The sequence below is a fragment of the Halichoeres trimaculatus genome, unplaced genomic scaffold (assembly GCF_033239565.1).
Source record: "Halichoeres trimaculatus isolate MK-OKI-2021-1 unplaced genomic scaffold, fHalTri1.1 fHalTri1_scaffold_18, whole genome shotgun sequence".
Lineage (NCBI taxonomy): Eukaryota > Metazoa > Chordata > Actinopteri > Labriformes > Labridae > Halichoeres > Halichoeres trimaculatus.
The window spans coordinates 20045240-20060503 of record NW_027437196.1 but is presented as its reverse complement, the minus strand read 5'-3'; the positions used below and the strand labels follow the sequence as shown (position 1 = coordinate 20060503).

Sequence of the window (15264 nt, the reverse complement as noted above, 5' to 3'; positions counted from 1 at the left end):
TGAAGACACACACACACACACACACACACACACACACACACACACACACACACACACACACACACACACACACACACACACACACAGAGTGTTGTGTTGTATCAGTGGACAGAGATGATCTCTCGTTAAGCCTGCTGTCAGCTGATTGGTCCTCAGCCGTCTGACTCTCTGACCCCGTGCTGTGGGTTCAATAACTGCGTGAACACTTTACAGTTAAATGGTGTCACATGCAGCCTCAGTCTGCCCCTCACAGATCGATACGACTCACTGTGCAGCATAGACTTCCACTCTGAGTCCTCTGACTCATTACAGCACAGCGACCGGGTCCCTGCAGTGCATCATGGGAAAATAACTACTGGAGACTGGTCTCATGTTCACCCCACAGCTGAGACTACAAAGAAGCTGAGTTAGCGTCAGGGCTAGCTCTAACTGTAACACAGTGTATGGACCTGCTGCTCTGATCCAGGGTTTCTCATCTGAGGCATCTGCTGAGCAGAGGAGAGCTGCGAGTCCCTGAGAGAGACCATGGACAGGAAACAGACTCAGCTCCTCTGGAAAATATTATCAGCCCTCCTCACACACTTTCACACACATTCACACAGAGTTTATTGTGTGTTAGTGTTTATAGTGAGGGCTCAGCTGGGACTCCTCCTCTCTTTGTTTCTTTTCCTGCTGAGCTGTAAATCCAGAGCTGAGCTCTGCTCTGCAGTCAGTCTGAGATAATCTGAGCCAACACATCATTTGTTTCTTTTTATTCATCACAGCACAGTCTGAACCACGCTGCAGGATGAAGAGTGATGGGCTCATGGTGCTGTGAGTAACTGTTAGGCAGACTAAACTTTATAATCCCATCCAACTTCTACATCTGTAGTCTGGTGTGCTCCTCTCTACAAAGACTGAAAAACTCTGAATAAAACACAAACATGGAGTCTGGGGAGGCTGCTTTGTCACCTCTAAACCTGCTGCAGAAACACATCCAGGTTCATTTCAGGCCTCTGAGGGCAAAGTGGGAGAAGTTTTAATGAGTTTCTCAGTAAAAGATTTACAACAGTTTGTAGGTTACATTTAGAAGAAGACTGAGATAGACACGGACAGGAATATGACACAACGAGAAACAAAAGAAGAAACACAAAACCTCATTGCAACCACAGAATCTCTCTCCTGGAACTATGTGCTCTTCAACCATTGAAACTGGGGTTTAAATTTAGCAAGGAGGTGAAGCCTGCAAGCAGAGCATGTCTGATTGGTCGAGCACCTGCCATGTTTTGTTTCCCCTCTCTGTCCACAATAACATCACAAACTGTTGTGATTGACTTGGTTCAGTAACTCCTGAACAATGGTCTTTTTTTTAACCTGATAGTGTGAATGTGTCTCTATCAGATCGTGTGTCCCAAATCGCATGCTTCCATACTCAAATACTAAAAATTTTGAGTATACGGCGTCAAAATGAAAAACAGTATGCATAGTATTGCGAAAAATGAGCATGCAAAAGTACCCGGATGATGTACTCAAATCGGCCCGGATTTTGAGTATGCAGCTGTGGACACTCAACGCACTCATTTCCTCCTCTGACAGCAATGGCGGAAGAGAGCTGTGGCTGTTCGCTCAGCACGGTGGATGTGGCTGCGCTGTATAAATGTAAGTTATTGATGTTACACGTGTTGTTTCCACCAAGCACCATCAGCTGTTGACGTTGTGACGAGTGGCAATAGTAAAAAAATTACTCGTCACATAAATGTCTATCTAAAAATACAAATAAACAATACATACCGGGACATCTTCAGCCAGTAGGGGGAGGAGGAGATGTTGTTGGCGCAGATTACTGCGTAGCAAAGCGCGATTGAAATTCATTTTAACTACAGTGAAAGATGGTAAGATCTTGATATTTTGATCGTGTTACTAACCATGTTTAATATACTACTGAAAAGGCTTTGAAAATTCGTGGGAAAATAGTGGTGGTATTTGGTGGAAATGGGCTGGAAGCCGGTCACAATTAGACGTAGAAGAAGAAGAGGTTGACATCATGTTGTCATTTCCCGTAAGTATGGCGCTCCGCAGTATGTGATTTGAGACAGCACTACATCCTCAAAATTTGCGCACTAAGCCAGTGAGTATGTAGTATGCTTAGTACACTCAATTTGAATATTTTGAGTACACAGTATGGAAGTATGCAATTTGAGACACACTGTTGGTGTTCCAGTTTTAGGAGTGACCCTGTAAACTGGAGACTTTCAGCTGAATGTGTCAGTGGATATCCAGTTTACAACAGCTGAAACAGAAGAAGTCCTTGCTGATGCATCTTATAAATATGCATTATATAGGCTATATGTTGAACTACTCTCATTAGGTTTGTATTTAATGATAATCTCACGCCTTTTAAGAAGAAAGCATCCTGCTGGAGTCATCTATCAACAGGTCGATCTCTGCCACCTTCAGTCAGACAATGGAGCAGTCTGATGTTTTTCCAGTTAAAGCTGTTAAAGGCTTTGACTGGCCACAGCTTTGTCCCAAGAGCTGATCCAGGGTTTGTTAAGTGTCAGCAAACCTTTTTACAGATAAATAGAGCACAAGTGAAGCCAGCACAGGCCATATTTTGGCCTCTTGCTGAATGATCTTTGTTTTCTTACTGCTCTCAACTGCCCTGGCTGGGTTTTGCATTTGCCTGTACTTTTTACCATACCTCACTGCTCTGATTTGTATAATCTAGCCAGGTCTTCAGATGCAAACAAACAATGGTCTACAGGATCAATTTATTGTTAGAGAATGTTTTACCAGAAGCTCAAAGTTCCTGGACCTCAATTCAGTGTGCAAGTATAACCACAGTCTGAGCCCAGGCTCCTCCTCTGTTAACACTCCCATTATGATCCGGTTAGCTCTCAGCCACAGCAGAGCGCTCATATCACGCCCTGATGCCAACGTTATGACTGTAATAATCATTCTGTGCTCATGCTGAGGAAACACACACACACACACACACACACACACACACACACACACACACACACACACACACACACACACACACACACACACACACACACACACACACACAGCAGAGCTCATTCCAGCTCCTCCCTGCCGTCAAACAAATCAAAAACCAGTTACTGCTCCCTGTGCACGCCGCTCTGACTCTTTAATATCGACCATCAACAGGAAACAAGCGGCTGGGGTCCTCTTCTTCTCTGGAGTTAATTAGTGTAGGAAGACCTTTGCAGATATCTCCCTCTGACTGAAACACTCTGATGGTGCTGGGGCACCGATAACAGCTCTGCCTAAAGATTCACCTTAACGAAGAAACAGACTCAGATCCTGCTCAGAGATCAGCATCACTGAGTCAGAGACACATCTGACTGAGAAACAAATAAAACTCCTAATAAACTGAATCAGTGATTTACCTTCAGCATGGACTGTGGCTCTCTTTATAACATACATGACGCCAACATGCTGCATTCCTCATGTCGGTGTGAGGACACATTGCAGTGACTGAGGTGAGTCATGAGTCATATGCAGGTGATCTAAGCACATAGCAGCTTTACAACCTTCAGCGATGAGCGTGTTTCAGTCCATCAGGACGTTTGTTCACAATGGGCTCAGATTTATTTAACCTGTTTGAAATAAAGGACAAAGACAGAGTTCCTCAGTTTTCAGATTTTTACTCTTTTCATCTCTAATTAAACCCACAGACGAACAAAAGCCAACACAGCTCGTCCACTTTCTTTAATTACTTCTGACGCAGAGCGACGATCTCCACCGATAAAAACCCACCGAGTCTGAATGAGTACGGTTTCTAATTATCCTCTTTCATGAGACTCAGTCATGATGGAGAGAAGGAGACAGAGTGAAGGACTGACCTGAATTCCTGTCGTTATATTGAGTCTCTTTGTTCCAGTTTAAAAGACTCAGCGAGGACTAAAGTAGTTGTTTCACTCCTGCTCTGTGCTGTACTCACACCTGCACCTAAAGACAGATACAGAGGAAGTTTCATACTCCTGGTTTCTTCCTTAGTCCAAAAACTTCTTCATAAGGTTAATTGTTGATTTTAATGGTTGTCTGTTTCTGTGTGTCAGCCCTGTAACTGACCGGCAAACACTCCAGGGTGTACCTCACCTCTCACCAGCTGAACAGGATCAGTGGTAGAAAGTGGATAGATGGAATTCATCAAATTACAACCTTAACAAAGATCAAATTCACTTATGTGTTGCACATAGCCAAATCTCTTAACAATAACAGCAAATTAAGGTTTATGTTGTTCATTCTAATTTAATTTGAATGAAATCATCATAATTTCCTTTAATAAGCCACAAAAATAAAAACAAAGAAAATCAAATTACTCATTGAAACTTTTTCTTTTAGATAAATTGAATCAAGCTGAATAACCTGGGTTACCCTATAGTCTCTATGACACCACCTATGTGTTCCTGATACAGAGTGAAGCCCACCCTTAGAGGTCACCATACCGGAAATGCTAAACTCAACCTACATCCCAGTGAGGATGAAGTAAAGAGGCAGGCCTTTGGTGTATCTGTAGCAGTGGCGACTGCTGGTCAGTCAAGGAGGGGAAGCTCATTTTTTTCCAGCCTAAATCATAAATTTGTTAATTTATTTAAACGTAAATTCTACCCTCCGTATTGGTGAAAAGAGAGAGAATCTTTAAACACAACGCTGGGGATTGATAAAACGCCCAAATCACTCCAGAACAAGTAAATGTAGAACTGAGAAGATGCTCCGGTGGAGGGTTATACTTCAAGATCGCTGACTGGCTCATTTCACTGTCAATCAAAAAGGGATTCGGCCTCAGACAGATCATCCAATCATCATGCAGAAGCCCAGCGTCCAGGCCAGCCCACTGCCTCATAGACCCCCAGAGACGCTGAGCGTCCGATTGGCGGGACGAAGCCCAGCGTTTATCCAATGACGGTCCAGTTTCCACAGTGGAACAACCCACTCTACACTTCCCCGCTGAAGTCAGAAGACGCTCAGCGTCCGACTGTGTTAAAGCGCTGAGACGCTGCGGGGATGAATGAGAAGGAGGTGGAGCCAGTTACCTGTGATAGGTAGCTGATTCTGAACAAAAGATGAAGGAATTCTAGCGCATATTTTGTCAATGAAATGTACACACAGCAGAACATATCACCACTTTTTTGGGGACATTTAAAGGGTTGCAGAGCTTCCCTCGCAGTCTTAGGCCCTGTTTACACGACGCCTAAAACGGTCGATTCCGCAAACATTTCGTTGCGTTTTGGCCTTCCGTTTAGACGAGACCACGTTGCGTTTTCAGTGAAAACACAAACTTTTGAAAACGCTCCCCAGAGTGGAAAGATCTGAATCCGCTCCTCCATCCAGCTTCGTGTAAACACAGAGCGGAGCGTCTCAGGGTGAAACGCTGACGTCACCGCATGCGCACTCGCAGTTTCAGGTAAAGGCTCCGCGCTCAGCCACATTTCCAGTTGAACCAGTAGGTGGCGGTAATACGTGTTATGGTTGGATTGCTGACCGTCTCACACAACAAAACGGCAGAAAAAGAAAGAACAGAAGCGGAGACTTCTCCTCCTGGAGTCGTATGAACGCGGATCGTTTTCACGCCGTCCTCATGTAAACACGGGTGGCTTTTGAAAACGCAAAGGAAGAATCGTTGCGGGAGTCTCCGTGTAAACGGGGCCTTAGAGCAATCGCCACTGATCTACAGACAACTACAGGTTGCTCACCTGTGGGCACAACTTACAAGTTCAATAACTTTGAAATTAAAGAGTTATAAAGAAAAGTTTATCACCCGCGCAGCCTCTGCTGATAAAGAAAATAGCAAAGCAGACTAGAATCTTCTTTTGAGCCAACAGGGCAAATTTCTGGTTTCATTAATACTGCGTGAGCTGGATGAACCTGCATCCAACAGACAGAGGCAAACAAACACTTACCTGTGACCTGTGATTCTGACAGGTCAGATCTTAGTCAGCTGATCTACAGCAGGTTAAACCCACCTGTCAGTCAAAAAAAGACAAACATCAAACATCAACTGAAGAGCATCAACTGGGAGGAAAAGTCTTTCTGTCTCAGTCTCTCTCCATCTTTCCCCCTCACCAACACACAAACACAGCCTGAAGTCACAAACAGGCTGTGTGTATTCAACAGCTGAGGCCAAACACACACACACACATTCACACAGCAGGACAGCCATGAGTCATGAAACACACAAGTCTACTGACCGTACATCCTGTGAGCAGAGCAGCATGAGGCTGTAAACTTCACTGACTCAGATCCTTTGTGTTCATATAGAGCAGCTACAGAACACACACACACACACACACACACACACACACACACACACACACACACACACACACACACACACACACACACACACACACACACACAGCGTTATAGCTGCAGAGCCTCTCTCTTGCTGTTAAGTCGTATGCTTGTGCTCCAACCATCTCTTAGTGTGTGTGTGTGCGGGTGTGTGTGTGTGTGTGTGTGTGTGTGTGTGTGTGTGTGTGTGTGTGTGTGTGTGTGTGTGTGTGTGTGTGTGTGTGTGTGTGTGTGTGTGTGTGTGTGTCTGATTGAGGCTGGTACAGATCTTATCCCAGGCACAGTTCTGCTGAGCTATGGAAACAAAGCAGGTCCATCATGGCTGCAGCTCAGATGTTATCTCCACAGAGAGAGGAGGGTAAATAAAAATCAGCTGCTCCAAACACGGACCTCTCGCTGAGCGGAGTTTCCCTCTCTGAAAATAACCTCAGAGGGTAAAAAAGGCTGAACGTCTGGGCCAGCTTCATTCAGCAGACTCATGTGAGAAATGTTTGTGTTGGACATGAACAGATTTTATCCTCCTCTGATAAAGTTTATCACAGGAAGCTGTGGAGCCAGAGGACAAACAAACTCATGTGAAACTGTAATCACTGCTTAGGTTAAATTTAGTCGGAGTGACGCCTCTCATGAACTCATTTTCTACAGTGAAACTAAGACCCAACCTACAAAAGCTGGTTAAAGCCTCCAGGAAGCTGTCTCTTTACAGTAAAACTGAGACTCACAACAGACAGGGAGTGGAGAGTTAATTTTTCTTCGATCTAATCACCTGGTCATCGCTTGGGCGACAGATAATGCTGCAGAAAGAAGGGAGGCTAGAGCTGTTTATCATTCACTGATGAAGGAGGAAACAGAAAGACAGAAAAGATATAGGGAAGCTAAGAGGAAATAGAGAGGATGGAGGAAGTGAAGGAGAGACTGAGATTCAAAGTTTTGGGGTAAACCTGACCTCTCTGAATGAGCTCTGATAGAGGGGGTTTAACCGCTCCATTCTTCTTCATCCAGCAGCAGACAGCTATCGACTGCTCCTCCTCAGAGACACAAACACCAACAGAAAGAAAGAAAGACTTTTTCTCCTCCGTCCAAACACATCAGTCATAGTTAGAGACCCTGAGAGACAGTCAGGGAGGGGCCACGGCGTCCTGCTGCTGACCAATCAATGATTCAGTGATTAATGAGCTAATTTTACCCACACCCTGTGGATCATTACCTCCTGACTGTGACAGAGTCAGCCTGCAGAGTGGGTCAGCTGCTCCAATGCAGACACAGAGACACAAAGAGGGAGAAGGTGGAGCTACCTGCACATGGAGGACAGGTGAGGGGAGTAAACCTGAAAACTTCTAGTGGAGAGCTGTGACAGAGAAACCACAGGACAGCATCTCTTTGAGCACAAAGATGAGAGTCAGAGGAGCATCTTACTTCAACCATGAATCTCTGATGCTCTTCTCTGTTGGTTTAGGTCACATGACTGTAAAGGTTATTCCTTGTAGCAGTTGCAGTCTCACTGAGCAGAGAAACAAAAACTCAGTTGGAGAGTTTTGAGAATGAAACATATTTGACTGAAACGTGATAGCAGCTCCGCTGGGGATTTTAACAACATAATTGCTGGTCTTCTGGTTGGTAAATGGTTGGTGTATACCAATGGTGGCTGCTGGTCAGTCAAGGAGGGGAAGCTCATTTTTTTCTGGCCAAATCATGAATTTGTTTATTTATTTAAACATAAATTCTACCCTCTGTTCCTTTTCAAGAAAATGATCTGTGACCCTGTTGTACTAACCAGGTGTTTTTCTCCAAGGGTTTTACCAGTGTTCTCTCAACGCTCGTCGTTTTTGAGAAAGGTAAACTCGCTGAGGATCGATAAAGCCTCCGGATCGATAAAGCCTCCGGATCAGTCCAGAACAACTGAGAAGATGCTCCAGTGGAGGATTTTACTTCAAGATCCCTGACTGGCTCATTTCAGTGTGAATCAAAAAGGGATTCGGCCTCAGACAGATCATTCAATCATCATGCAGAAGCTCAGCGTCCAGGCCAGCCCACTGCCTCATAGACCCCTAGAGATGCTCAGCGTCTGATGGGTGGGACAAAGCCCAGTGTTTATCCAATGACCGTCCAGTTTCCACAGTGGAACAACCCACTCTACACTTCCCCGCTGAAGTCAGAAGACGCTCAGCGTCCAACTGTGTTTAAGCGCTGAGACGCTGCGGGGATGAATGAGAAGGAGGTGGAGCCAGTTACCTGTGATAGGTAGCTGATTCTGAACAAAAGATGAAGGAATTCTAGCTCATATTTTTTCAATGAAATGTACACACAGCAGAACATATCACCACTTTTTTTATAGGGACATTTTAGGGGAAGCTGAGCTTCCCTTGCAGTCTTAGAGCAGTTGCCACTGGTGTAGACCAAGGGCATAGAATTGCCTATGAACCGTATGGCTATGTTCACTCCTATCTCAAACAAAGGCTGAAATGTCCCCACCAATATTAAGGATAAAAAGTTAAAAAAAAAAAAGTGCGGCACACAAAGGTTTAATCCCTTCTCATTTCATCACCGTCTCCTAAATCCATTTCTGACACCAGTCTGGATGTTGGGCAAGAGAAGAAAGGCGGAAGGCCTTTTCACCAAACAAATGTAAGGCACCTGAAGGAAATAGTCCCTCCTCTAAGGCAACACTGTCTGATTAATGCAAAATTCATACCGTTTTTTCGTTCTCAATGATGATCGATTTGCTACTTTTACTTTTCTCTGGCAACAGAGGAAGCAAAAGGACTAAGCGGCAACCTCCAGTCAAAGAATATGGGACAATGCACAAATGCTAAAACCTGCTGTTTCTCGAGTGTTCACTTGAAGCTGGCTCCAGAAGTCACATACACACCAAGCCAAAAAAGCTGTTTTCTCACAGTTATTTACCTATTTACAGCCTGGTTCAAAAAACATCTTCTGTCTGAGTCACCAATTTTACTATCTGCACCCACTATCTATGGTGAATTTTTTTCTTTCTAAAATGTTCAGAGAATATCAAGGTCACATGGTTGCCCAATCAGAGGCACAGCTCAGGGTCATGTGAACAACAGGAGCCCTATAGCTGTGCGCAAAGCCCTTGCCACTACCAATATGGCCGCTATAGCAGTAGTGCTTCATTTTCCGTTTCAGAAACAGACATGTCGGGGAAACTACGTCCATGTCTTATACAGTCTATGAACAGAACTGACCTGTTTGTCAGACAGCAGTGGAGTGGCAGGGTTACAGCAACAGGTGATCTTAACATAGTGGTTAATTTAAAAATGGAAAAAAAATGTCAGGTTTGACGACAAACTGGGGGATGCCGGTGAACTGTTAGCTTCGGCTAACACGGGGAAACACAGTGTTCAGCTGCAGTAAGACTACTAAAAAGAGGAGAACTGAGTTCGGTAACTCTAATCGAATATGCAGCAAAACACCGTTACATGCACCACCGCACACTCTCACTCCAGGGCAGACTCTACCCCACACAAACTCAGCTAACAACAGGTACAGAGAGCCCAGAACAAAAACACAATTAACCTGGGGCTACACGGCCTAACCAAACAACACAGTATAGTTCCCGGTAATCCATTTCCGTTGCAGCGTGCCTCTTTTATTTGCAGCGTTAACTTTTTAATTTGCTGTGGTGTTTCTTTTATTTGCAGTGGCGTTTTTTTTTGTTGTTGTTTGCAGCGTCTCTTTATTGTTTGCAGCGGTTTTTATTTTTGTTTGCAGTGTTTCTTTATTGTTTGCAGGTACTTTTGTTTGCATCTGTGGCGGGTCTCGGCCACCGTAGTTAAGACTTCATTATTACACTTCATTTGTCATTATGTCATTACACAATTTAAAAAAGTTGTGTTGATGCTGACTATGTCCCCACCAACATCAAAGTCAAACGTACACCACTGGTGTAGAAGGAAGGAGCCACAGAGGTTTGTGGAAATGATTAAGCTTAAAATACTAACAGAGTGTTTAATGGGACAGCACAGATGGTCTGTTACTCTTTAGTGTTCACAGGAAGATCACCTGCAGCTCAGAGCTCATCAGGGTTACTGTGGTTACCTCCACGTTGTTCCTTCAGAGCCATTAAACCTCAGAGGGAGAGGAAACGGACCCAACAGGGAGACAGAGAGGAGAGGAGTAGAGGAGTGGCTTCTCCTCTTCATTTGGTCTTTTTTGCTCTGTTTAGTCTTAAAACATTGGTTTCCAGAGTGTGTCCATTCCTCAGGGTCTCACAGCTGAAGGAGGTAATGGTGTGAACATGGCTCACCAAGCAGAACCACAGAGACCCAGACAGAAACGTGAACCTGTCAAAACGTGGATCTTGAGTGTTTCCACAGAGCAGAGAGACTCAATGCTGCAGTATGATCTTTGAGTGTGAGGCGTGAAAAATATGAGTGGTCAGGTTTTCATCTGCATGCAGGTGTTACTGTTCAGAAAGAAGGTCTCAGAGAGGAGGGAACATGTGGAACGAATGGTGGGAAAGAGAGGAAACACACACAGCGAATGATGTTTGCAGACCCAGTGACAGTTTCATTGATTTATTCACTGAGTTTCATCCTGCAAACTGTCAGAAACTTTAGTATCTCTACCCGTTTGTACAGAGGAATAAAAAGATGGTCTGCTTTGTTCTGAGGCTCTGAATGGACCTGAGGGAAACAGAGGGAGATTTCATCCGTCACACCACAGAGGGAAAAAAATGTGATGTCTGTGATAAAAGAGAAACTGATGTTCTCCTGGAAGGATCTCCGATGGATATCTGAGGAGTGACGGACTGATGGAAGCTGACGTGTCAGGAACAGGGACGTCTTAATACATATTTTAGATCGAAGGTCCAGAGTGTTTCATCCTGCGGTAACAGCACAGAGAGCGTCTCAGTGACTCAGTGAGGAGAATCTGAAGCTTGACAGACCGCCTGTGTTTAATAAGCAGTCAGTCAAGTCATCAGTGAGCTGAGGGGGAGGTGTTGTCTCCTCACACACATGAACACTGTTATTTTGAATGTCATCAATGTTGTTTTCTGAGTCAGCATGTGAATAGACGTTGATTTTTTTATCACAGTGTCAACAGGCACTGCAGGGGTCTGATGACTTCGCTCTGCAGATTGAACTGGTGTGAGTGATCAAGTTGTTCCTGGTAATGATGAAAATAAATCACAGCTGTTGGCGTTTAGTCCAATCAGAGTCCAGCTTTTCAAACAACTGGTTCACAACATAGACTTAATAACCAATGGACGTAGTCTCCTCGATATCAAAGTCTGTTTTTGAAGCAGATTGGCTATAGCAGCCACATTGGAAGCGATAGGGGCTTTGAGTACAGCTATAGGCTGCCGTCAGTCACGTGACCTGAGCTGTGCCTCTGATTGGGCGAGCTTTCGGTCATAATATCCTCTTAACTGCTAAGGTAGAAAAAAATTCACCCCCTGTACAGTGTGTGCCGATAGTAAAATTAACAATTCAGACAGGAGACGTTTTTTGAACCAGGCTGTAAAAAGGTTGATTTTGTGTAAACAGCTTTTTTTGCTTGGTGTGTGTATGTGACTTCCAGTACTTCCAGAGCCAGACTCAAGTGGACACTCGAGAAACAGCCGATTTTAGCACTTCCGCATTGTCTCATATTCTTAGGTCAGAGGTTGCCGCTTGGTTGACAATCGCCCACAGCATGTCAGCTAAAAGCAGCTCTGAGACTTAGTGAGGGCTGGAAAAACTAACAGAGATTTAACTGTACTATCTAAATCATATTGAGTTCAGTGTTCAATAAAAAACACCCTCTGAAATCTGCAAAGCTATGTTACACATGCTAAATGAGACCAGAGCTCAACCTGAAACTCTGCAGCTTGACAGGTTCAGTTCAGTTTGAACACTGAGTGAGATATTATGAACTAAACAAACCTGGGTGTGCAGGTTAAAGAAGAGTCGAAGCCAGGTCTGAGTCATCATCAGTTTATTCATTCAGTCAGGATGCGTTTCCTTCATCACTGAAACTCTCACTCGTCGTCATCGAGACGTGGTTTTGACCAATCGGAAAACAGAAAATAACAGCATGTTATCATGGACACAGACGCACATTCAGACACCAATGTCAGACTGATTGTTGAGGCTGATTTGATCCAACATGAACCACATGAACCTCAGAGAGTCTCTGTACCTGCAGGTAAGGAGGGAACAGGTGCGATGTAGAAAAATAAATGCAGACAGTACTTCAGAGGAATCTGTCAGAGCCTCGCTGAGCAGACCGATGTTCAGGAAACGCTGCATGCACGATGACACAGGCACTGATCTGGACCTCACTCTGTGGGTCCCCAGGCAAGAGACAAAGGGCATTCTGGGAATTGTAAGCTCTCAAACAAGGCAGTCAACAGGACTCTTTAGAGTGTTCATTAAGAGATGAACACAGACGGAGGGATTATGAGCAGACAGAATAAAATTTGATCTGTAAATAAAACAGGAACACTCAAACATAGTGGCTTTAATCCAGAACCTTCTCTAAACTCTGACCCACCTGACCCACCAAAGAGACTCAGCAAACCAGTGCTGAGGATTCTGGGTAACATAGTAAAATCCAGAAATAAAAACAGGAAGCTGTCAAACAGCTTTGTTTACAAACAAACAAAGTTAACCGTATACAAATAAAAACAAGCACATGTAGTACGATGAATACTTAAGGCGAGTTAAAATATTGCAGAATCGTTTGGCCCCTGTGTCTCAGACAGACCGCCACAACAGTCAGAGCTCCGCCCACCGAGCAGGAAAGGAAACAAAAAGAAACAAAGCTCCGCCTCTCCGAGCAGGAAGTGAAACAAACAAAAACAAAACGATCCTCTTTGGAGAGAAAGATTTTTTGGTTTGGTCTCTTGGTCGTGTTAAAGGGAATAGTGAGGACCTCCTGAAATAAAAGAAGGTTGGTCATGTGATCAAATCCTGCTCATCCCTAATGAATCGAGGGGGGAGGGGGCACTGAGATCAAAGATATAAAACTGCAGATTATCAACAACCTGATATGACAATGAGGATGCAGTGCCCTGTGGGGTGTAGAGGAACACCCCCTGAAGGTCCTCCTGATCGAGATAAAGAGGGACTAGCAGACAGAGACCCCCCTGGTTTGTGTCTTTGGGCCTGTCTCTCTGGCGTCCCCTTTAGTCTGAAAAAGGCTGGGGGTCAGAGAAGTCTGCTTGAGGTCCTGGGGGGCTGCAGACAGGCTGATGGTCCCCCTGCAGGAGGAGGCTGTGCAGAGTCCTGGTCCTCCTCTGAGGAGGGGTTGCCTCGTCCCCCCCCATGTCTCAGACCCACTCCTGCATGGAGCGTTTGCAGTACAGTATGTGGCGTGGCGTGCCCTTCCTCTTGAACTGCACCACCGTGTAGATGAGAACCAACAGGCACAGCGACAGGACGCAGGGCAGGACGATGGCCACCGCCTGCACCGTGCTCGCCTCGTCCTCCAGCTCGATTACCACATCTGTCGTCCCGTCGTCTGAAGGGGGGCGGCCTGGGTCGATGGGGGTCAGGTCGCAGCCCATGAAGTCTTTGAGGATGGAGCGAGGGTAACCCGGCTCCACCCGCAGGAACTGGTTGTTGAACTTCCAGTACTCTCTCCCCTTGTAGAAGTAGGTGAAACCTGAGGGTGGCATCAGAGAGAACAGTTAGGATAGAGCCAACTTTAGCTTTCCTTATCTTACTTCACACTCTGGCTTATGGATAAATTATGTCCTTACAGCAGAGCCTTTATTTTATTTATAGACATTTTTAATATCATTACATTACTGTAACGATGTTTTTTTCCTGCGTCTTTAGAGAAATAGATCATATTTTTGTCTGTTTTGTCTTCTGCCTTAGTATGAAACATGTTTTGAGGTATCAACATTATTCCTTAAATAATGATCAGATCTGTTAAAGTTTTTAATATTGTGATAAATGAATTTCAGTGGTTGATTATGATGAATCAGATTCTAATTGTGTGTTTAAATATCCATTACTCTGCATTTTAAACTGTTTAAACCCATATTAACAACATAAATCAGTTCTTCTCGCTGAGTTCATTTGACGCTCAAATAAATGTTATGAAATGTTTTTATGGTCTCTTCGATGTGTCATTCGGATTAATGCTGCTCTGCTGCAGGAAACCACGACCACCAGAGGAGACAGCCTCAGAGAGTTTATTTTGTCAGATACAGGCCCTATTCTGAAGAAGAAAACAGTTACACTGGTTTGGTCTCATCCCTCGCTCTGTGCTGATTCTTTCAGCTCTGTGTCTGATTGGCTCCACCTGTATGCTTCGCTCTTAAGATGTTGTTCCATTACTGTGGCAGCAAGAAGAACGGAGATGCTAGAGCAACTGAACTATGGTGTGCCAAAAGGGACAAAATGACATATCAATGTCAGACCTAAATCAAGTTAACACTGATGGCGTGGTTATAGTTTTAGTCAAAGGCTCTAACCTTCATGTCTCTGTTTGTCATTAAGGCCTGGACCACGTTTAAAACAAAATCTCTGTCCACACCACATAAAATATCTCTGCCCCTACGAAGAGGCAAAGCTGAAAACTATCGCCTCTGAAGCCTGCAATGCCATGCCTGGGCGATAAGTGGCAGGTTAGCAAAATGTGAAAACCATAGAAGAAGAACATTATGAGCATGCACAGTCCAAAACAGGAATAAGTAAGTGAAGAGATGGTGAAAAAAAACAAATAAAACTGAGTGGTTTGTGTGGACGGACGATGAGGTGGACTTGTTACTTTATGAACATCAATGACAACATCATCAACAACATTACATTTATCTGTAGAGCTGTAATGAGGGCAAAAAGTGCAAAGAACACAGAGATAGCGCAGTACATCAGCCATCGTTCTTGTTGTTGGCAACCGTCGCTTGTTGCTAGGCGCTTGACGTCATTGGGTCAACACCAGCTCCGTTTAACACCACTATACGGATATTTTCTATTTCTTCACTTTTTTATCTGTTTTAATCTG

The 15264-nt window shown here is 44.5% G+C and overlaps 1 protein-coding gene across 2 annotated transcripts in view; it reads right to left on the bottom strand.

Annotated features, from left to right (window-relative positions):
* Window positions 1-12232: 12232 nt before the first annotated feature.
* Window positions 12233-15264, bottom strand: part of mmp16a (matrix metallopeptidase 16a (membrane-inserted)) — a 33611-nt gene continuing 30579 nt past the window's right edge. For both annotated transcript variants that reach the window (XM_074693305.1, XM_074693306.1), the window contains one exon: window positions 12233-13914. In XM_074693305.1, the coding sequence (XP_074549406.1) occupies window positions 13580-13914 (335 nt within the window). In that variant the 3' untranslated portion in view covers window positions 12233-13579. The remainder of the gene's footprint in view (window positions 13915-15264) is intronic.